The 25,137-nt window shown below is 40.4% G+C and overlaps 1 protein-coding gene across 3 annotated transcripts in view; it reads right to left on the bottom strand.

Moving 5' to 3' along the window:
• The window catches only part of dock10 (dedicator of cytokinesis 10), a 71,698-nt gene extending 46,561 nt beyond the window's left edge, over positions 1 to 25,137 (bottom strand). Inside the window, exon 1 of one of the 3 annotated variants that reach the window (XM_044120631.1) lies at positions 24,860 to 25,137. In XM_044120631.1, coding sequence (XP_043976566.1) covers positions 24,860 to 24,967 — 108 coding nt within the window. In that variant the 5' untranslated portion in view covers positions 24,968 to 25,137. Of the gene's footprint in view, positions 1 to 2,565; positions 2,941 to 24,859 lie in introns of those variants that run through there. The other 2 variants (XM_044120633.1, XM_044120629.1) reach the window with 2 other exon arrangements.

Here is a 25,137-nt window from a genome sequence, read left to right as displayed (position 1 = left end):
AAGATCACGGCGCCTTACCTATCTGACAATCACAATTAACAGCAAACAACTTATAAGTGGTTTCCAGGGAAACCTGAGCTGAAACTGTCATTCCATCCTTTGTTTATGTTATATAAATTTGATTTGGACAACATTGTGTTTTTTTTTGTTTTTTTTTTTAGATGTTTGCTTCAGCCTCCAGAATATTTGTCTTTCAATCTGAAAGTTATGAGCTTGATTTCAGACATGTTAGTGTGCTGCTGGGCAAGGCACTTCACCTCAAATTGCCTACAGATCTGCACATCAGTTTATCGATGAGTGTGCACATTTGTTAGTGTGATTGGACAAATGTACTTCCACTACAAAGAGCTTAGAGCGATCAGTATGACTAGAAAGTGCAAGTGACTTCTGCCCTTTTACCAAATCCCCCAAGATGCTTTTCTGTTTTGGAGCAACATTAATGTGACATCTTGTCCAAGGAAGATCTGGAATATTTTGGAAGATCATTATATGACGTCAGTGCATCTTCACCAAGTAGTTGAGCTTGTGAATTGTAATCGCCTCAAATGCAACATGCTGGAAAAGCGTTTACTGCGTTCCTTCGAAAGCAACTTCAAATGGCTACATTTGTTTTTCTTTCTAAGTCACACAATCTTCAGACTTTCTGAGGGAAAATTTTGTTCAAACCTAGTGGCAAACCACTGATGCCACCATATTCCTGTTCACCATCCATCAGTTTTACAGTCCACTTCTGTTTGTAAAAATCAAGCAACTCTTAACAAGGACGCACCAATTATTGTTAGAGTGCGCTTACTCTGGTCTTCTTGAGCAGACACGAGTAATTTGCTCGAAAAGTCTGATTTGTTTGCGGAGGCGCTGAAAGCAAACAAACTCTGGTTCAGATCAAAGAAATAAACTCTCTGCCCATAAAAGTAGCTCTTGACTCCCTTCCAATGAACAAGATCCAGGAAGCAGACTACAACACACAGCACTGTGGGTGCACATGACCAAAACAAATGTGTGTGAAGCAACGTAGCCACGAGAAACATCTGGTGGTCAAATGTGGAGGGAGGACGAGTTAAACCGATACTAATAGTCACATGAAATTTATCACCACTGCTTGTGAGCCCTCAAAAGGCCAACGAGGTTTTCAAGGTAATTAGTGGGAAAATTGTTTGCAAGATTCACCTGTGCATAAGAGCAGCACCTCTCAAAGATGCTTTGTGAAGCCACATATTTAGAATCTCACCCTGTCCAGCGCATCTCTATTCTCCTTAGAGCGGAAATGTGAGCAACAGCTGGTACGCCGCCAAATACATAGCTTGGACTGATTCAACCAAAGAGTTTTTTCTTAACTAATTCGCTCCATATTTGAGCCAAAGGTTTACACGGCTTGAATGGAACATGACAAGGTCCCTCTTCAATGGATCGCTGCTGTCATCCAAGAAGGATATGGGGTTTTTTGTTAAGTCCTGACCTCATAGAGGTCACTGAGGTCCTGTGGGGAAGTCCCAGTAATTTTGCCACACGGCTTTAAAATGCCCTACACATCAGAATATTCTGAGATCATAAAACATCTTGTTTATATTAAAAATGCAACACAATTAAAACAAAATACAAACACTGACTGATGCACTTTTTGTTGCAAAGGAAATGCCTATTCTAAGAAAAAGAAAAAAAAAGAACACTGCAAGATAAACACTTTGTGCTCAGTTATTCCATGAGCTAAATGGATCAGCTGAGTCCACATGCTAATATGATTTTGGAGTGGATCTCGCTCTCTTGCCTTTCACAGGAGCCAGTAACTGGGCACCAAAGATGACAAGATTTAAGAAGGGAAGAAAGGGGAGTAAAGGGGAAACAAAAAGGGCGACTGTGAAGATCTCCTTACTGCCAAGATTCAAACATTTTTTCCACTTGGCTTACAGAAAGTAGGATTTCTTAGAATAATTAAAAAAAGGTCTGGCTAAAAATAGTCGTTACAGATGGCTGACAGGGAAGATAGAGAAAAGATAGTAAGTAAGGAGAAACATGTGTACTTTTACATAATCCATTCATCAACTGTGTAAACCATTCATTCATATATTCAGTGAAACACTTCTCATCCACCAAATACTTCTGTTAAAATCAAACAACATTTTCTTTTTTTCCTTTTCACTTCAGGCCAAATGCAAAGAAAAGACTTTTTTTCCCACAGAAACCAGATTCCTCATGTCTGACCCCACCACCCCACTCTACTCTCCTTCTTCCATTTCCGTCTCTTTGCCTCTTTCTCAGCTGTGAAACTTAATGGCCTCCACAAACCATTGCTCATTTGTCAGTCTCAGCAATAAAAAAAAAGCTAAATTTCAAGGAGGGAAAGTAAAACGAGATGCAGAAAGCCAGAAGGCATGACTTAACACAAACCTGCGCACTTTAACGTACTTTTTAAACGTTTCAAACTGCATGCTAACAAACTTTAAAATGCAGCTGCTTTTTTGCACGTAACTGCTTCCTTTCCAGCACAATGCCAGCTCCCACCCACCGCTCATCCACACATGCATTTCGTACTAAATGGGAAGCCGCAGACGCAGCGGTGTTGGTTACCATTATAATGATGGTCAGAGGCGAACTGGTGGAGATGTAACCCTCCAGAGTGGGAGTTGCAGCTTCCACTGACGCCTGGTCCTGCCGTGAACATATATGACCACAGTCGGCTCCGCCAACCGAGCGAAGCAGCAAGACCACGCTGGCCGAGCACCCCATTCTCCAACGCCGTGGCCTCCGAATCCTCCCTGATCCGCTCCGGATGAGCTCAGCCTCGTCTATCGGACGATCTGCTCAGGCCTCTGGTCCCGCCAGAGGTGCTGTGTTCTCCTCTAGAGGTGTGACACCTGGAGCTCCATCAGGTGTCCCGTCAAGCAGTCCTGCTCTGGAAACTTGGGGAGGTTTTCCCAAAGCTGCTCTGCTTCAGCCTGCAGCTCCTAATGTTGCTGTTGCTGAGCTGACACACTGGCAGCCCTGCATGTCTCTCTCTCCCTTTTTCTCTCTCTCTTCCCTTCTTGTGTTCTCTCTCTCTCTTGCTCTCATTTTCGTCCTCCAACACACACACACTGACTGCAGCTGTGTGAGGTTCAGCCGAAGCCAGGCACATCCAACAAATCACACTCAGCAAAACCCGTCAGCTGACCAGAACCAGCCGCCACACACATATGCACACACCGACTTCCACACACACTCAGGCCAATGTTATTTTTTTCTGATTTCCATACTGCTGCAGATATGTCTCCCTCCATTTGTTTCCCAAACCACACCAACACTTTTCAGTCTTAGCTCTGTTTGTTGTGTTTGGGCCATTGTGGGTTTTGCTCTTAAGAGCTTCCTAGCAAATATTCCGCAAAGCTGCGACTGCTCGGCTAAATAATGCATACCCCGGCTGATTGTGACGCTTGTTATGATTTTGCCGTCATCCTGTTGCAGCGAAGTGTAAATGTATGAAAAGTTTAGGAACAGAAAGTGGATAGAGAGAGTGGAGTGGTGGCCTTGCAGATGAGGCATGCATGTGGCGAGTAAGACCTGCAGAGACTACATTTGAAATCATTCAGACTTTGCTTGAGCATAAAGATAAGCCACAGAAGACCGACGTCCTGCATGGATTCAAATTCCACTGCGTCACTTGTGATATCGCTGAGTGACTCTGATTTTTCTCATATCTTCAAAACATCTGGTGTTGCTGTATTTCACTGACTGTGGCTGAACGAAAAAAAAAAAAAGAGGAGCGTTCCCAGAAGCAAACATTTCTCAATTTGAAGTATCTGTCATCATAAAATCCCCTTTTATTCTGCGCCAGTTGTCCTTGTTGAACTACAAACAGAACAAAGTAAAGAGTTCTTTTTTTTTTTAAGGATTAATGCAAGCCGGGTTTTTGCTTTGAATTTAGTTTAACAGACCCTGATATATTTGCTTAAATCACTGGGATCTAAAACAGTGCTTTTCAACTCCAATCCTCGAGGCCCAGTGGCCTGCAGCTTTTGGATGTGTCTGAGCTGAACAATGAGGTCATAAGAGGGACTCTGGAGAACTTGACTACATGCTGAGGATATAATTCAGCCGTTTGACTCAGGTGTGTTGGACCAAGGACACATTAACAGTTGCAGGACACCAGACCTCACAGCCTGGATTTGAAGACCCCTGATCTAAAATGACGCTACAGGGCAGCTTTGATTTGCTCCACCTCTCTCTGCTTCCGGCACGTCTCCAACCAGCCAGATTGGAAGCTCCTGCTCACAATCATCTCCTCCTCCTGTGTGTATGTAGTGAGTGTGTTCTCTTCCGTCAATGCCAGTGTCTCTTTGTTTCTATCAGCAAACAGTTCAGCCATCTTTTCCTCTGTATTTTTGCCTCTATTAATTTTTTTTAACCACTTTTGTGCATTTGGCTCTGCCTTTGCCCTTCCTCGCAGTTGCAAAGTGAGATTATATATGTCCATAATTTTCAGGATGTGTATAAAAAAAATACCTCAAAATACTGGTTTGCATTTCTGCACAGCCTCTTTTATTCCGATGCCCTTAAATGGGATCCAGGGAGAACGTTGGTGTCTAGATGTGATAGGAGTGGACCTGCAACTCACGTTTTCCAGGGTTTTATTTTCTTTTCTTTTAATTGTTGAAACCCATTTATCATTTTACTTCCCCTTCACAGTTTTGCAACACTTTGCATTGGTCAATCACATAAAACCCTAATAAAACACATAACAAAATGCGGTTGTGACATGTGGCAAAAAATATTTTCACTTTTCCTTTTACTTATTAGACTGATGAGTTAAAGTTATAATTGTATTACAGTTTTCCATCATGCATTTTCACAATAATGTCACTAAAAAGTGAAATGTCTCTGGATTAGCTGGACATGAGGTTCAGAGCAGCACTTCAACTAGCTGTCAGAGAGAGGCCGAGTCACTTATCCGTTCACCAAAATCTACCAAAGAGTTTCTATTTCAGTGACTGTATTGCTTTATTGCAACAACTCTCAAAATGAGTTGCATCAGTGAAAGTGAAACAAACTGCAAGCAGCTAAAAGGGAAAACACCAGAGAGAGCTCACTGTAGAAAAAGACCTGCTGATTTGTCTCAGTCCAATGCTCCTAAAAATGGTTCTATAATTGAGTAGCATTGTTGTGATGGAGTGTCCGAAAGAGTAGGAGCTTCTTAAAGAGACAAAGACCAAAGTATATTTGACATATGCAGCCTTTTTATAACAACTGAAGGTAACATAGTTACTTGATTGGGTTAAAAATGCACCTTAAATGCATAATACCATTCGTTTAATACAATGCTTTCAGATACCATTCATCTGCTGCAGAGAGTGATTGTTGACAATGCAACAATCAAACACTCATTACAGTAGCTGAAAAGTTTTTTAGCATGTTTGCATTTTGATGAAGTCTTTGAGGTTCTTTGAGGCCAAAGAAAGGCTTTGCGAGAGATTCTCAACTCAATCCATCCTGATTAAGAGCCAGCGGGCTTGGAAAAATAAAAATTCAGGAAGCCTTCAAATCAGTGAACACCACCAGGTATTGTCGTGATTTGAGTTCTCTGTGTTTATTTTGAGTTTTTCTGTGTTTCTGAGTCTCCGTGTTGTCCTGTCTCCCCTTCATTGTTTCCCAGGTGTGTCTCGTTTTCCTTGATAACCCTCTGTGTATTTATCCCCACCAGTGTCCTTTGTTCCTCGTCGCTTGTTGCGTCATTCTGTCTGCCTGTTCGTTTGCCACGTGTTTATTCTGTTGCTACCAGTGTGAGCCCTGGCTTCTGCTCAGCCGTGCCGCCAGAACCTTGTGGAATGTTTGGAGCATTATTTATTATTAAAACAATAATACTTAAAACTGGGGCTCTGGGTGTTCTACATCACCACTCATTCACCACACTTCGTGACAGGAACATGTTTTTACTTAGTGAAAAAATCTCAAACTTGGCTATTTTATTTTAAAACTGAAGTCAGAAAAAACATGAAAGATGTGCAAAAGTATTCCAAAAGAATTGCTACAGAATTTCTCAAAAATATGTTCAAAGTGAGATATGTCTGTATTTTTTTTTTTTTTTAGGCTGTGGAAGCGGCAGAGAGAAAAACCTCCAGCAGAAAAGTTGCTCTGTTTAATCCTTTGATGCGTTTGATCTCTCTCCATTGTGGAACATGTCAAAAATATGCCGATGTTGGCAATTTTGGGAGAAAATCTCACATTTAGAGCATGTAAATACATCCTCTACACAATATCCACATTGAGGCTCATATGTGTGCTAAACGCTTACATAAAATAGATAAAGCAGGAATTTAATAATATGCCATTGTCTTCAAAATATTTGCTAAATGTTCTTTTATTACTCACTGGCAGTGTGACGTCATCTCTGATCCAAACGTAAACAATAAATAATTTTACATGGGTAAAAAGCTAGACCCATATGTCGAATGTTTATATGTTAAATATAAATCTGAACTGGCTAAAATTGGTATTGCAAATTCAAAATATTACAGAAATCAGAATTCAGCAACAGATTTTAAATTTCTCTCACTCTGTAAGAAATTGGGAGCTGTTTACAACTTTTCCACTGCTACCCCACGCTATGAATCAAATAGACAAATGTAAGAGGAGAAATACATTTGGTGTCTATGAACTCTTTCCAAATTATTAGATAAAACCCTTCAGTCACTGTTTTATGATTAACTGAATTCCTTATATATGTAATAAAGTTTCTAAGTTCAGGTCTACATTAAGTAAAATGAGGAACTCCTGAGTTTTGCACTTTCTTGGTTCTCTAAACACAGCGTGAGGTAACCATGGAGATACTGTTAGGTCATTATTAAGCTCCTCAGCTCCATGACAGTGCTGTACAAGATCCCACCCACCACCCACTGACATCTTCATTATTATAATACTTTACGCAGCTATACACAAACAGCAAATCAACACAAATGGACAAACAGAAAGAGGCACCAAAGTGTAGACATTGAGAGTTTCAGCCCTTCGTCCCACACAGTGCTGTTAACAAACACGGCCCACTTAGCAGGAGATGACAGAGAACATGTCCCGCGCAGCCTGTGAAGTGCACAAAAGACAAACATTAACTGTTCCCACCATCAGCCTCTCCTCCTTCTGCATCCACTGCCTGTCACTGAGAGCCACTCAGTGCAACATGCCTCATAGCAGCAACGTTTACACACTGGAGCCACAGAAATGAGCTTTGTTTCTACGCCAGGTTTCCACAATGGTCCCGTCATGCAGACATGCCCACACCAGCGTGCCCTCCGGTTTCCAGCAATGTGCCCATGTTACACAGCTGTCTTGATCTCATACACTGATTCACCCCGTCTGCCTTCGCACCATTTCCAAACACATGGTACATTATCGTATGGGCTGCTGCAAGTATGTTCGAGGCCAGAATCGAAAATGTCATAAAACGCTCAAACAGTAAGAGTGGAGACATTTTAAACAGGATTTGCTGTATGTGATCTTTTTGTTGTTGTTTCCCAAGCTCTCTGAAAGAATTTTAAAGTTTTATTTTTGCCACTTTTGTCTAGGAACAAAAAACTGCCAAAGGAAAACTATAAAAGACTTTGGCAGAGCCTGGATAATGACTAGTAATGGCTATTTCAAACGAATTACCAAAAAGCTTATCTTGAGTGGAAGAGTGCTTAAAGTGCTTTTACGCAGCGCTTTAAATCATAATGACAGCAACTTGAGAGACCAAAATCACTTTACAGCACATCCAGTAGACCAGCTGAAATAGAAACCCCATCAGTTTGTGTCTGAAAACTGTTTAAAAACACATTAGTGCTTGTTTAAGGTAGGTTTTATGTCAAATATTTAATTTATGGACATTCTGTTTATTTAGCATTAACTTTAACCCTTAAAAAAACCTCTCCCCTTGGTAATTGTAGTTGAAAGAGGAAGGGTTGACAATGATGACGAGTCTTTGACAGGAACAGAAACGTTCCACCTTAAAACTCCATGTAGCATAAAGTAGAGCAAAGTCAGGTCAGAAGGAAGTAAAAAGGATGTCAGCTTGTCTGTACCATGCTTCACGCCTTCCCAGACATTAGTGTTTCAGTAAGGGCATGACTTAAGGTTAGATCTGAGGATTTATAAGATGTCTATAAATCTTCCTGAGGCATACTACTGTCAGTAATATGTACATCATTTTAAATACTAATGCTGATTATGAGCATTTGTCAGTGAGGTCAACGGGCCGTGAGTATATTACCACCCGCCACTGGTGATAAGAACAACATGCAATATAAACCTTAAACTTACTACATATGGTAACAGGAACAGTAGTATGAGGTGCTAAAAAGAAACTCATACATTTTATTTCTGAGTCAAAACAATTCTGCATTTACAGCCCGCGGCTCAGTGAAAGAGCTCCAGCTTTGATTCCTGACCCCAACCCATTTGTAGCATATCTTCCACGTCTCTCTGTCTTTCTTTCTGTCAAGCTACTGGTAAATTAATGCCATTTGTGCCACAAACTCAACAAAAGGCCAACATTCCTCAACAGGAATCTAAAAAGAAACCTTGCCATTTATCACAAGTGCTTGATTGCAGTTGTGGCTGCAGAGGGTGGCAAAACCTCTTATCAGGTTTGTGGAAAGTTACTTTTCCACACAGGGCCGTGTTGGTTTGTATAGTTTTCTTGCAAAAAGAATAAAAAAGAAAATAAAATTTGCAAATGTACAATTTGTTTTATTTCCTCAGGTTGCCTTTGTCTGGCATCCAAAATCGTTTGACGTTCTGAAATATGTAAGTGTGAGAAAAGAAAACAAAAAAGTCACAGCACTGTCCAGTCTGAAGAAAAACATCAACATAATAACAAAAAATATGCTCCCCTAAATTGCCCCTGAAGGACAAGCTGAGCAAAATCAATGAGCATGAAAACACAGCTCTGTTTTTTGTTTTTTTTTGTTACTGTGTTTACATGATGTAATTGTGGCTACCTGGTTCTGCATGTGAGTAACTGGATGTAAACTGCGAGTGAGCCCGAAGCTCTGAGGAAAATGACATCACCATGTTGTGTGAAGCCGAGTTCTCCCATCATGCGTGGAGTTAATGTGTTCCAGCTGCGGAGCCTCCATCACTGTAATCCCTCTCTCCCCAGCAGGACTGCTACTCTGACGAGCAATCCTTAAAAAAGCAACAAAGCGAACGCTTCACATTCTACATTTTGCAGGAGAGTGAACGCACACTTGCATGGCGCATGTCTGTGCCGGTAAGTCCCTGAAGGTAAAACTTGAAAACCTTCATCCAAGTAGGCCAAACAGGAAGGTGGAATTCATTAAACCTCGTGCAAACACTGCCTTGTAAGCAGCTAGCTCTGCTATAGTTAGACTCCCTGTAGAGCTGGAGGCTGAATCATGGCAGCATGTTTTGATGTGGTGTGGAGCTCCACTGAGTTTATTCAGGAAAACACGCCCCTGTTACCATGGTAGCTACAGTGTGAGGGATGCTGCTATTCAAGAAACGAGTTAAGTGCAGTGGAGCATTTGGCATTTGCAGTGGGCAAAAAAACCCAAAAAGGCCCGACATTAAACTTTTCCTGACTGACGCACGCGAGAACTTTCACTACGACTGCAGAAATCTTATCAGCTCATGACAAACACGACTTACCAAAAACTCTGCAGACACTCCCAGTACCATCCCATATCTAGTGACAATTTCTAAAGTATTTTCTCAGATGCACTTCTCAGAAAAACCACAGAACACAGATGCATCACCACAGCACGCCATCTCTGACAAACAGGAAGGCAGAAAAGGTGTAAACTGAGTAATTTTTTTCACTTACCTGATGCATTTGGAGAGGATTTTTTTAGATGACAGATGTCAGAATATGTGGCTTTTGTGAGATGACCCCTTTTTTTCTGGTTTAATACTTTTTTGCAACACATTTTGTCTGCGCTTTTAGGGTTTTTACTCTTTAGTCTGTCCCTACGTTGTAGCTTTGGTGAGCTTTGCTGTGAAATCACATTCGTTGCTTATTTTATTCTCGGACAGTAATTTCTGGTTTTGACTTGCAGACATTTGCAGAACCTTTAGTTTTGTTTTACATTGTGGTCTGCTTCAAAGCTGCTTCATGACACATGCAACATTACTCTGCACAAATGTGCGTAAGGGACGTGTTTTGAACTTTTCTCTGTTTGTAAATCATAAAAGGTTCATAAGAAGGAACTTTTGAAGAAGTAGGATTTTGTTTCAAATGTGTAAACTAAGCTTTGCTTCTCCGTTCTCAGCAGGCGGCCAACAGAAGCTTGTAAAATTGGTCAGAAAACGTCTTGCCTAAAACAACTGACCGATGTTAATTTGCCTCTGTAAGTGTGCAGAACTATTAAGCAAAGGCATGATCTTAAATATAGATTTTCATTCAATACAATAAGGCTGAACTCAACGCAGGAAGTCGGTATTGGGACACTGTTTATGTTGGTTAACTTGAAGAGCAGAGATACAGCACACTGCCAATGCCATCTAGTGCTGGGAACTCAACACAGCAGCATTTTGTGCACTACATTATGAGTGCGTCTCTGTTTATGCCAGTCTGAATTTCTTCTGCTTCCGCTGCTACAGCTTTCACGAATGACCTCAAGGAGGCACTGCATGCACGAGATGCTATCTGGTTCTCTGGTAGTTGGTTTGTTTAGAAAAGGAAGCTATTAAAAAGTCTTTAACTAGAGCTCGAGTCCTCAGGCAGGAGGGATGTTGGGGGAAGGGGGATAGAGAGGGGAGATGAGACGGAGAATTTGGAAGGGGGGGGGGGAGCAATTTTAAGATCTGCTGCCGGGTACAGAGGGCATTGTTAAAACTTTCCAGTTGTCCTCTTTTGGTTTCATTTTCCATCTAAAATTAATTCCAAAACTGAAAGCAGGAATACATCACTGCATTTCTACTTTAGACGCTTACTATAGAAATGTTTCCAATGGACTTTAAACTTTAATATTGCATGTGTGAAATCTGAACAGAACACTGTTAACATGCTAGAAAGATAAATTTGTCATTGTCAAAGAACAATGTTTAAACCAAAGGTGGATAGAGGGATATTGGTGAGGCTGGAAGAGAGAGAAAGAAGGCAAGTAAAAGGGAGGTGTCTTTGACGCCTGGCTATTAACTGGACTGCACTATAAAAGAAACTGAATTGATATTCTTACAGAATGCCTTATATATCTATATATTTTCCTGTTAAGGTTTTCTTAGAAACGATGTCAGACAGCGTTAAATCAAGTACTTACGGAACATAAAATCCTTTTAGATATTTGCGTTGGGACAACGGGGAAGTCTGAAAAGAATCTGCACACGTTTTGAGAGACTTCTAAAACACGTGAAGTATTAAAAGGAGAGCCTAGCAGAAAAAGCAGACACACAGCTCCTCTCAGAGACCTTCATTAATTCTCTCTCCCACATGGCACCTCTCCACATCTCCCCGCTGTCTCTCCTCCTGTCCTGACTCAGACAGCTGAGGTCGCTGATTGTAGATGAATATTGCGACAAGCTGCTCTTTCTCAAAACACAATGCTTTTCAAAGCTTTTTTTTTTATACCTGCTGAACATTTTCACATTTTGTCGCATTATAACCAACGACATTGGTGTTAACAATGGGAACTTATGTGGGAGATCAAGATAAAAGCAGCACATACCCGTTACCAACAACGTGTAGCACGAATGGTTTTGGACTTTTACAAAAATCTAATGAATCTAAAAAGGGGAAGTATTCTTATGTATCCAACCCCCTTTCCTCTAGTACCCCTACATAATGTGCAAAACACACATTAGGCAAATAAGAACAGTCAACTTGTATGCAATTCCATTTACAAACTCAGGTGCTTTATGATGGCCTCAGGGATTTTTTAGAAAACACTGATGAAAAACATCATGAAGACCAAGGAACACAACAGACAGGTCAGGAAAAAACTCTGGGGAGTTTAAAGAAGATAAAAGCCAAAATTGCATCAGAAACCGTGTTTACCAAATAAACAAAAGACACATAATCCAAATGGATATACAAAACACTTTTTAGGATTTTTTTTTTTAAAACCATATAAATTTAATTCCACTTCACAATTATGAACTTCTTGGAGTTGGTCCATCACATAAAGTAAAATAACTTGTAGTTTGTTGGTCCAAATCTGGAAAAGTTTGAATACTTGTTGTGAAACACAGTAAATCTGCATTAGCCTTTATTAAGAAAAAGAAAAGAGAATTTTGTTGGCATGCCCTTACAAAAAAAATCCCATGAAAATCACATGTGATCCACATGTGATCACATGTGATTTTCATGGGATTGTTTTGTAAGGGTGCTCAGTTGCATTTGCACTGCAGGTGCAACAAACATACTTTCAGTTGCAAAAATGAAGCACAAGCTCATGTAAAAAGAAGGTATCAGAAGTAGAAGTACATTAATAGCAATGGTTAAAAATAAAGCCGCTGTTCATTTAATATGATTCTCCATCGCAGAAAGAAAACGGAGCCTCTCGGCTGAAAGGGGAAGTTTTGTCAATATTAATCTGCACATCAAAATTTCATCTCACTGGAAAGAACATCAGAGCGAAATAATAAAAATAATTGCATCACAGCATGTTTATGACCTCTTTCTTTCAACATTTACTCTTTGTTTTTTAAAGATCACACAGATGTGAGGCTGCTCCAGTTGCAAATTTACAGGTTAGGTTTTCTCCAACCAACACGACACCAAACCCTCTTGTGAAATTTCTCAATCTTAATTTTACTTTTAGTGCACCAAGTCACCAAGAAACTCTTATTCCATAAATCTTTTTTCTTATTCGGCCCATTTTCCTGTAACTCTATAAGCTTCAATATTGTGTCCTAGCTTTGAATTTGATGTATTAATTCCCAGCCAGTACTTAATTGTGTCCTCTCCAGCCAGAAATGCATACCAGCACAATGTGTGAACTATATTTATGAATATAAAAACAACAGCTTGATTGCAGGAAGGCTTCTTTACAACCTCCAATTTACATCTTCGCTGCAACAAAAAGCCTACTTAGATGGTTATTTTTGCATTAATCATCCATTCACAACTCCTACACATGACACCTACACAAAGCCTACATGTAACCTCAGTGCAACCTCCACACCAGTCATGTCTACTAACCAGACTCCCACTCAGCTCTGCTCCGTCTCCCTGGGGTCTCAGTTCAGGCTGAGGACGCAGCTGCTCTGAAGACTTTTCCTCATGTGTTTTAATAAGCATAATGTTACTTTACTGCCTCCTTCCTCTTCCCCCAAATCTGATCCACACTTGTCCTGCCTTAACACCCCAAATAGCTCTCCATGACCCCAACCATCCAACCCATTTCTTGTGCGTCTCAAGAAGCTAGGAAAACCCTATTTCCCTGGCTTGCTTGGAAAATAGGAGAATAGCTTTTGTCTCAAACACCAAGTCATTTCTGCATTGTCCATATAATGTCTGTATTATACGGACAATACAGACATTGAAGTTGGTAATTCAAACATAAGTCCCCAACCCTATAAATTATCCCCCGCCAGCAAAAACTACTTCACCTTTATGCTGATTTGCCAGTGATGCCATTAGACAACACGTCAGTGTGACACTGCTAGCATGAGTTAGGAGGAATGGCAAAATTTGCCATCTCTGATCAAAATTGCATTGATTTCCTGAGCAGAATTTGTTACTTTATGAATACTTTTTATGTTACCATGGTCCTGATTTCCAGAAACAAGACAAAACAATCTATTTTTTTCCTCACTTACTTCCCAGCTGGAATGTAGCTTATGTCCCGCAACGATACACTTGAGTCTTGATGTCCTACAATGCGATGGCACTGATTCCCAATGCGCCAGTCAGACAGTTACCAGTGTTGCATTGCCCAAAGCTGACTGCACCTTTAAAAGTAGCAAACGGAGTGCAGTGACATGGTAAATGGACTGAACTTATAAAGCGCTTTTCCAGTCATTTTGACCACTCAAAGCACTTTACACTAGAGTCACATTCACCCATTCGCACTCACAAACACACGCATTCATACACTGATACGCAGATCGGTAGGCAATTTGGGGTTAAGTGCCTTGCCCAGAGGCACATCGACATGTGGCAGGAGGAAGCTGGAATCGAACCTACAACCTTCCAATTGCAAGACGACTACTCTACCATAGAGCCACAGTCGATGCTCCACACTTCAATGTAAAGATCTGACGCACTGCACATTTTGCTCTCCATTCAACATTTACTCAGTTATTCCTCACAATGGTCTATCAATGTACTTAAAAAAAAAAAAAAAAAAAAAACAAGGAGGACATTGGAAAGCAGAAAAAATATTAATTTCTGTAAAAAAAAAAAGAAATAGTTTCATCTTATGAATTTTTGTTCTAAATCATTTGTTTCTACCAGGATTTAGTGAAAACTCTGGTACATTACTCAAGGTCATCATATCGTGAGGATCTCATTTCGGCGCATGAGCAAACTTTGTGGCAAATTCTTTTTTTTTTTCTAGATATGATTTGACCATCAAAATGCTGTAATGATTTCCCTCAGCACTGAAAAAGAAACTTATTGTTCTTTATCTTGCATTTTACTTTTGTCTGACTGGTGCAAAGGCATTGTTGCATTTGTTGATACCAAAAATACTAAAAACCACTAGTCAAAATAGTTTTGAAAAAAAAAAGAGCTAGCAGCAGAACAACTTTACTCAGGAAATGAATCAGCAACATCAGCAAAACTGTCAAAATTTGTCATTATCTACCACTTGACTCCTAACCTGCCTTCGCTATACAGCATTAAAAAAAAACATCTAGTGTGATTAATGTTAACTCGAGGTTGCCACTGAGTATCAGTTTATGCCTCAATATGAAGTATTGTTTATAAATTACAGAGATAAATGCTCATAAAAATGTTCAAATGTGTTTACAATTATATGCATAATTGTATATTTTCTTCTGGAACAGCTTGTATCTTCCCTTATTCCCACTTAATTTCCACACAATTTGACAGTTTAAGACCTCTAATCTACAAACCATAACACTAAATGACCACCTGCTGGTAGATATAAGTAATTGGACATACAGTGAAACATTTTAAATGTGTAAATTATCAGCATAAGATGGAAAAATTACTTTTAGTTATTGGTTGTCATTGGAAACAAACTGACACAGGCTGTCCCAGGAAAGAACGTTTTATTTCCTCAAAGAGAAATATGGACTTTGTAAGACTTAAGGGCTACGAATTTGCACATCCAAAAATGGTGTTTTTATTGTCAAATTTAAAATTAGGCATTCCTAGTTTGCGCCTGTGTGCTTCCTGTTCCGCCTTGAAGTAAAATCCATATCTTCCTGTCGTGAATATGGCACGAGAATGACTATGCAAGGTTTTTTTCAGGGCATTGCGGTCAGACAGCAACGGCAGGAGCATTTTCAGCCCTCCTACTCTGGAATGCAGCACGAGGGAGAGAGACAAGACTGCGATTCACTCGCACAGTCACTGAACTATTCTTAGTCCACTTTATGAAGTGGACCTTCACCACCGGCCCAGCAATCGCTCCACCAGGACTGTGAATAGAGCCTGGATAGACAACAAGTGCATGCTGCGGCCCAGCAAAGTGCATGGAAGGACGTTTGAAGCTGAGCTCTTCACAGATGCAAAGTCTGCTCAGCTGCATATAAATGCAGCAGTTCTCTGCCTCTCAATTCTCGCCCAAAGAGCCTATTGTGGACGTACATTAGCACAATGCCTGGAGCCCCGGGGACCTCGCTCACTCCGTGTCATTCCTCTGCTCATGTGACCTCTCACAGGCACTGCCGTACTGACAGACACACATTTTCACTCCAGCTTTCCCACATGGATCAAACAGAGTTTTCTTCTCTTTTTAATTCAACCCAGCAAATGGAAACGTAATACAGTCTTAGAAGAAGCGTCTCCGAAAAGAGCATTTCCCGTGTTTACGTCCAAGCAAAGACCCACTCCGCTAGGATCACTGTGCAGTGCATTATGCAGTGCCCAGACAGTGGAGTAATTCAGTTGGAGGCGGTGTTAATAGTGACAGTGACAGGCTCGGGCTCCAGCTATTTTCTCTCTGTCCTTTTTTGAATGAAACATTGAGAAAATTGTTACGATCACACACCAATGCCTGGCAGCGCAAGTGCCTTCTGCTGCAGGGGAAAAAAACAAATGTCTGCGGATCAGATGTGGAAAAAGTTCCAATCAGTCGCTTATCTCCGTTAAGTATATGAACAGAACCACAACAGAATGGAAAAGATCTGATTATAGGAAGGTCTAATCCTGACAGTGATGCAGTAACGAGCTGTGCAGGTTAGAGATTCTCTGCAGAGTTGTTCACAGATGGGAAAGAATGAATAAGACATCCTGTTTCACACAGGCATGCACAAATAGTTTCTGTGAGGTTTACACCCCAACATGTTGGTTAGACATTTGGTATGGAGTTTGATATCAAATATATGCGAACTGAGTTGGGTGTTGCACAGCATGAGGCGCCTATTTGCCTCAGCACAGTCGCTGCCCTCAGTCTAACAGGAAACTCAGCAACACATCTTGAAGGCTTATACAGCCATATATTTACCATAGACAATCTTTAAAAAGATTAACAGCTAGTATTATTCAAAAACTTGTATTTAAGCATTAGTGTTTTCATTATGCATAAGCTGTTAAGCCACTAGGGTCAGTTTGCTTTTTTTTGTTGTTATTTGTTTGAGTCATTTAGCACAAAATGTCTACAGCCAACAAAACAAACGATAATCTTTGAGTTTTCAAGAGAATTAAACTTAGCCCCAATTATTTTTTTTTTGGTTTTTCATCTGCATGACCTTGCATATTTCCTTTATTATAAGTTTAGCACAGCTTACCTACATCTTCACCATAGTTTCAGTTTTGCTCAGGTGTTTCCTTTGTCTGAGGCACTGCAACACACTCTGTCGACCTTTTCGCAGCAATTTCTGGTGTTCGTGAAGTCAGAAGTCATTTTGGTTGCATAAACTAAATTGGTATAAGCTTAAGCAAACTAACTAACATTTGCTTTAACAAAGAGGAGATCTAAAGGTAAAAGTAATTATTATTTCATATTCAGGTACTGCAGCCATAGTAGAAGCCCAGATGATCATATTTCCACCACTCTGACATTTTAACTGACGTCCCTGATGATGTTGAGATGTGGTCTTGTTTTGTAATGTGGTCTAGTTGTTTTTTTCTTTTCTCTTCTTTTTATAGGAGAATTGCAATGACTAAACCCACTCAACTGTGTCATCGCACCCTTGCTGAGGCAGATGGATGCACCACAGAAATAACTTTTTGGGGTTATAAAGTATGATCAACAAATACATTTTGATCTTATTGTTCTATAATCAGAATTTAACTGGACTTTAAGTAATTAATCTACATATGAATGGAAAACATTGGAAAAAATTACATTGATTTCAATTGAGTTTAAATTAAATGTTAATCATTGATAATCTATTTCAGACTATATTTAAGTTTTAAGTCAGTCTCATAATCTCTCAAAAATATATCTAGAACAAGAATTTCTTTTACTTCTCAATGATCTGTTTTACACATAACAACTTTAAAGGAACAGAAGCCCCTCTCATGAAGCACTTCAAGACATCACTAAAGCTGCAGCATGTACCTTTACACAATAAACTACGAAAGCCTATTATGGCGTGCTTAGAGAAACTCTCTGTAGCAGAGTCCTAGTCAAAGATGACTGAGATACTGAATCTTTCTCTTCCTCTTTCATCAAAATTAGGTCTTCCCCTAATTTTCTCACTGGGTTTCCCCTCGTCACGCAGTTGAGCTCTCTGACATAATAAAACCCGGTGATGTCTGAACCAATTAGAGACTTTCTGTCTCCATTCTACAAATATTATTTAACCTCTTAACTGCCTTTGCAATGTAAGTCAATGAACCCATGAGGTCACCAGTGTCATCGTTACAGTCAAGGTTGCTAAATATGAGAGAGTTGGAATCTGCATGGAAATAGATTTAATGCATATTTCTGGCAACCTGGCTAGAAATATACTCTGGACTTAGTTTGTGAGGAGTAATAGGTATTTAAAACAATGTATCAAATATGATGAACAAATTAACCAAGTGGACAAAGAGCTCATGTAGGAGACTGGGTACATGTGCAATAGTAAAGAGATTTCAGAAATGAAATTTCACACAACTTAATAATAACCTAAATCATGGTGGAGGGAGTGTGAGAACAGAGAAGGGATGCAGAAGATTAGAAATGATAAAGTCGGAAGGAAAAAAGATAATACATGAAAATCGACAGGAACGCTTCCTGTTAGAATTCCATCCTAATTGACTTCTAACCACTTTCTCTCCTCTGACAAGATTGATTTTACGGATTACAGGCTGGTCCAGCAGACACAAGGCAGGGGTTTCAATAGCTGTTGCTGCTATTGAAACCCCTGCCTCATGGCAGCTCATGGCGAACCAAAAATTACGTTGGCATCTCTTTCATGTTGAAGCACCACGGCATGTTGCAGCTAAATCAAGACCCACACAGATCTTGAGCAAGTCCAAACCTTCCATGCACATGCGAAGTTCAAACGCTTCGTCCACACACAACTACAACACACACACATAGACAAAAAGAAATGCACATACACTGCTTTGCGCGCTGAACGAATAGGCAAGTGAGCAGTCACATACAATGCACCCCAGGCGGTCGACATGAAGTGTCATGAAGAGGAAACAGAGTCAGACTGACAGCACATCCTTTTGACCACAGACAGCCACAACATATCACTGGAACATGTCGACCAAGAGAGCCCCCACTAGCAACAAACGTGCATGTCACAGTGGGCGACACACATTTTAGCTACAGGAGGCAAGGGAGCCTGGTCGGGGCATTGCAGCAGAAAAAAATGGCAAAGGACACAACGCAACCGTCTGATGGGATGAATGAAAACAGGCAGATGAAGAGAAAGCTGAGAAATCTACGGCGAAGTATGCAACAAGGAAGTAGAAGATCGTCCTGATTAGAGAAAACTCATTTGCAAAGTGTTTATTGCTATCTTGGGGGTGTTATGTTTAGATCTAGAGACGAAGACTCCTGTAGATGCCAAGTATCCATCTAGATTCTACACAGAAATTATAACATCTAACCCAAATTTGAGATACACTAAAAATAAGATGAAATGGTCAGCTGCATTAAAGTATTGGTCCATTTCCCTCATAAAAAGAATGTCAATGTGAGGCAGATTTATTAATTCAACATCAATCATACAATTACAATAACATTACCGATTGAAAATAAAAGCATGCACCACTCATTTCTGTGTCCTGGTTTAAAAGGAAATATTTTGTTCTGGCAATGTTTTAAGATAGCAGAGGACCGATCAAGTAATAGACTTTGTGTTTATTAACACAATTTATTTCAGAGACCATACATTTCAGGGTTTCCCCCAGTGTGTCATGCTGCCTGGTAGGCCACCAGGTTTTCCTTATCTTCCCCACCAGGCTAAGTGTTGTCTCTTTATTTCAGATATGTGTTTTAATACACCAGTAACAGTGAAGACGGATTAAGCTAGGCTTACAGTTGACTCTTTGAACTGGGCGAACGATTACCTAAAGGAACTGTGTAAAATATCATATATATATGAGCTGAGAAGAGCATATTGATAATGAATGAAAGTGGCTCGAGAATGGAGCCTTGAGGAGCACCACACGTGATCTTTGCTACCTCACATTTGTAATCATCATACAAATGTATGGGCTGCCAAATAAGATCTAAACAAATATAGCACATTGAAAGACAGACCAACAATTGTACAAACTAGATACACAGACAAGTTTTACAATTTAAAGCTGAATAACAGACACTGATTTGTAATTAAATGCTGAAATCCAGAATTAACTTGGCACAGAAGATGACCAGTACGTGGCAAGGCTTGAATCTTGTGTTGACCGAAGGACACGAAGAACGCCGAAGACAATGAGAGGCGTTTATCTGTCAAAGTCAAGCTAGAACCATTGTGATGCAACACCGCAAACCAAAGGAATGACCTAAAGTGCAAGGGTGACTGCATGCACAAGCAAGCCTTTTCTGCTGGTTAAACAAATTATGAGCCGCGGTGATGCCAGGGTGAACATGTTGGCCCAAGTCACTGGCTAAGCGGCTGTTCCATGGAAGCATGGAGGCATGGTACGACATGTGGTTCATCCCACCAGGCAGCCGGAGTCACAAGAATGACACTTGTGTGCACGCTGCTGTGCTGCTCGCTTCAGCTGAGAGCCATAATAAACAGTCAGTGCTCCACAATACAAGAGCATTTCTTGTTAAACTGCTTTAATTGCTGCCCTAGAGGAGTGTTTGCTATAACGACTACCTCATTTCTTTCTGCAAACAACTCATATTTAATTTCTTCATTACTTCATTAGGTAGTTGATGTAGAGCAGCTCAGTCTCTGACAGACTCGGCTAAGATTTGATAAATCCCTGAAGCAAAATTTTTACCAAGGCTCATACATCTCTCAATCCTGCATCTATCTACTCCCTGCATGTTACTCTCTACATATTTGGGAATGGGTGGGCTGACCACTCTGAGAAACACTCTGAAAGCATTGATTGCTTTCCCAGAGCTGCTCATCTGAAGAAAAATGCAGCTCAACAAGCTGAATTTTCCAAGTATTATGTTGGTCGCACTCACAAAAAAAAAAAAAACCCTTTCACTCCGATATCACCTCAAGACACAGGGAGCGCAAACAGGCGCCACATGCAACAGAGACATAAAGGAAAACAGGCATAGAGAGGAGAAAAGGTAAGTCAATGGAGGAGGAGGGGGGACTGATGTTAAATGAATGAATAAAACTAGAGAGCATGAAAAGAGAGACAAGCCCAGGTTAGTGAGAGGGAGAGTCTTCACGCTTCGGTGAACGTCATGCCATAGGGCCTGATTCTGCTGACCTGCTTTCTTTCGCTAACAGAGGCTGAGCTTTTGCACACTCCAAAAGCGTTTCCACACGTGCACACAACACATTTGGAGATTTGCACGCCCACTTAAACAAAGGCTGTGTTCACAAGTGGAATATGCAGATCCACAGGCACGCCACCACTCAGGTTCAGATCCATGCTTCTACTTACTTCTTTGTGCACAATATATAATATCTTGAAGTTGATCTTTTTCATCCCGTTCTGATAATTGCATTTTTGATATAGAGGAAAGAATTGAGATAAATAAGTTTGTGAAAATACTCATTTTCACACTGGGAGGTTTGATAAAAATTTACATATAAAAATAACTCTACATGTTAATGTTTTCCATATTCATGGTTTCCAAAGAGTAAAGCAGGAACTAACAGAAATGACTGATTAACAGAAATGATGCACTAATGCATAATGATTAGTTTGTAAACATTTTTAAAATATTGTATAAATGACGTAAGCTTTGTCCGACTGTGCTAGCTCTGTCCAGCCAAAACAGGGATGAATAACATTGTTAAGCCTTTTCAGTTTGATCTATAGCCTGTTAAAATCAACAGAAATGTATAAATCACAAGGCGTAATGAAGATGAGGAGGAAAGAGTTGGCCAAAGAAGCTGGTGTTTTGTGCTGCTGCTGCCACCTTTAGCTTCATAAATAAAACAATGAATGACGTGTACCTCTGGTCGGATGATGTGATCTGGTAAGTAGGTGACATGCTCTGTGTCTGATTTGGTCTTCAGTTCGGTAACACCTGTTTGGGTTTGGCTTTGGTCCAGTGTTGGGTCCATGGTTTCACATTCAGCACTGGCAGCAGTAGTAATAGCCCCCGTATCAATATAAAGACCTTCCAGTGTTGCCTGTCTCTGATGTTTCTCCCAGCGTCTTTCGCTCGCTAGAAGGAGGTGGGTTTAGCCGCTTTGTCGGCAGACCTTTGGTTTCACCTCGCAAAGGTAACGACCACCTGTTTGAGCCTTCATCAGTTTTGCTTGTACAATTGACTCAGAGCCTCCTGGAGAAAAATGCTGAGAGCACAATGGGAAGTTGTGTTTGCCTCTCTCCTTTGCTCTTCTTTATTTTTCATGTGGCAAATAATCCAGACTCACCTCACTTTTCTTATTAGTTACAGCCAACAGTGATGCAGAGTGGCACGCAATATTATAAACAATAACTCAGGTAAAGTTAGCCTTGCTGTGTTTACTCTGTAGATTCTACCACAGAATGGACCCGACCACAACATCAGCCCAGCAGGCATGGGTCAGGTGAAAAAATGGCAACAAAAGACATACATTTTTACACATCACAAACACCAATTTTTTAGTTAATAGGAAAGTTACAACATATTTAGGCCAACATGTTAAACTAAACATGGATCCCTTTAAAGCATTCATCTATATTCTTACCAAAAACAAGTCTATGCTTAGGTAAGATTGTAGCCACAGCATAAAACAACATGATAATTTTCATCCTTTTTGCAAAGCTGTTTTTGTCAAACACTGAAACGAGTCTAAATTGCGTCAACAAAATAAATGTTATTGAAAGTATTAAGATTAAGATTAATAAATATTGTTTAGGCTTACTGGTGTTTTCTCAGCATAAATATTTGCTGCAAGGTTAACTTAGTGCATTAAACTGCTTATGTTGGCTACATGCCGGCTCAGGAAATTGTAAAGTGACTGCAAAGTCAGTCACTTTACTTTACTATTTTACTTTTTAAGTGATCATAGATGGTGTTTATTTTAAACTAAAACTGAACGCTGAATTAAAACTTCTTTGTCTTAGAAGACCGAAGTTGTTCCAATTTTCTGCACTTTTTTATCCTCTAGATTAAACATTGAAAGTTCTCAAAATATGGTAACCTTAAGTGAAAATGACTCGCTGTACCATTGCATTTAAAAAAAAAAAAATCAGGAACAATTCTGTGACTATATTTTTACAGTCTACTTTGCTCTATTTAAAACAGAAAAATCAATTTGTTCCTTCTTAAGACAGTGTTGCCTTAGGGTTTGGAAAATGTAGCAGCCTTCTTTCTACCAGCTGACTTGCAGCACACAGCAATAATTGGGGGAGAGGTAGTGCTGTGTTACTCTATTCTAAAAAAAACCCCACTGATTACCCTAGCACATTTTCAGAACAGGAACAATAAGCTACAATTCGCACAGGGTCACCTAAATTGGACCGTAACAGTTTGAATAAATGTTGCCTCGTCCATTGAATCTCATTTCTGCAGCGACATTCAGATTTCAGGGTCAGAATTTGGTAAAAACAACATGAAAGCATGGACCCATCCTGACTTGCATCAATGCTTCAGTCTGCAGCAGTGGTATAGTCTGGAGAATATTAACTTGACCCATTCTGGACCCCACAGTACCACTGGAACATCATTTAATCTCCACAGCTTACCTGACCATGTCTACACCTTTACAACCACATTTCCAACTTAACATTGAGGCTTCCAGCAGCATAATTTAACAAGACAATGAGTCACACTCCAAACATCTCAATAAAGCACCTTTTGAATGGGAGTTTTGCATCATAGATCATGTTGATGTGAACCAACCTCTGATGAATGGCTCCCACACATTGCTGAATATGTACCTTGCAGATTTAAGGTAGTCCAATTCGGTCCTGGCAAGGTGTACCTAATAAAGAGGCTGATGATTGTATTTTCTTGTTTTATGATGCATGTCGCAAGTATGCCTACTATGGCAGAATGCACTGCTCAAATTGATTGTTTGAGTAAACCGATCATTCAAATCATCGTCAGTCCGTTTTCATACCTGCTTTTCTTTCTTTTAAAAGCTTACTGACAAACATTAAGCTTCTGACAGAATGGAAATTGCCTATTCTGCAATAGAAAGTGACATTTCTTAAATCTTTCATGCACTATACAGTTATTTAAATCATGTTCTCTGTCATGCAGTTCCTACACAAACCTATTCTCGCTCTCTCTCTCTTTCTCTCTCGTAATTCGTCTGTCCTACTGACACAGTAACACCGAAGTGAAGAGGATGGTGGAGTGGGAGTAAAAAAAAAAGACTGGAGTGGAGTGGCCTTTTCTCTATGCAAATCAAAGAAAGGCTGAAAACGCTCAGAATAATATGCAGGATTCATTTGTCTCCTTCCAAATGAATCAAATGTACGCCGTAAAAACAAATCGTCTCGTTTCTCTGTGTTTTTGTGCCCCCTCCGCCCCCAGAATTACCCCTCCTCCCACAATGTTATCTGTCAATCAAAGCCTTTCCTTTCATTAGAAGGCGCGACACACCCACCATAGCATATCTTCCACGTTTCCCACTATAATATCTTAATAATATAATGGGTCGTAAATTAGGCTCAGCAGAACTCATTTTTATCGTTTCCTCTCATTTTCGACCCTCCACGTTTCCCCCGTATATCCTCGCACCGCTGGACAGATGTAAACCGCTGCTTGCCATGTCGCATCTCTCTTCTACAAATAAATCGCTTATTTCCTGTGTTTTTCTCAATTACTTGAAAGCACCAGCATGAATCCAATCCAACAGGCTTTCAACCTCTAGGTCCTTATATCAACGTCTGCATTTATTTATCCCGATCATTCAGAAATTTAACGCGATAATCCTTGCTTTATTCGTTTTAGGTCTACTGAACTGCTTCCACTGCAGGATCAATAGAGCTGAACAGGCACTGCTTCTGCTTCTGCTGCGGCTGCACTGCTGCTTGCGCTCAACCGCTGCACTATGCAACATGAATGTCAATGTCAGGTTTTATATACAGCTGCGGTGCAGCGGTTCGGCCAGGATACATCATCCAAAATCACTTGCATTCAAGCACTACAGGGATTCATGTCTCTGCGATAAAAAAAAAACAAAAAAAAAAACCTTACAGGTGTTGATGGGTTTTCTTTACCTTTTTACTCTTCCCCCCACCCCACCATATAAATATATATTTTGCAATCCACAGAGGTCCACTCACCGTCACTGCGGAGTGTCTGACTGCGTTGCACGCCGTCTGCCGTATCTCGGCCGCGCTCCCCGGTTTCAGCAGGTTCTTGGTGAATCTCCGGGTCGATTCGGCTGCCATCTCCTCATCTGAGCGGACCGAGTGATTTCTGCGACAGCTCCAGTCAGTTCCTGGCCCCTTCGCACCTAACCCGATCCTTCTGAGTTCTGTTTACACATACGCATACGCACGCACTCACACGCAGACACAGCCTTGCACACACACACGCTTCACACACACAGCGGCGGGTC

Source organism: Gambusia affinis, linkage group LG06 (genome assembly GCF_019740435.1).
Source record: "Gambusia affinis linkage group LG06, SWU_Gaff_1.0, whole genome shotgun sequence".
In the NCBI taxonomy this organism is placed as follows: domain Eukaryota; kingdom Metazoa; phylum Chordata; class Actinopteri; order Cyprinodontiformes; family Poeciliidae; genus Gambusia; species Gambusia affinis.
The sequence above is the reverse complement of the archived record's forward strand: the minus strand, read 5'-3'. Positions and strand labels throughout refer to the sequence as shown.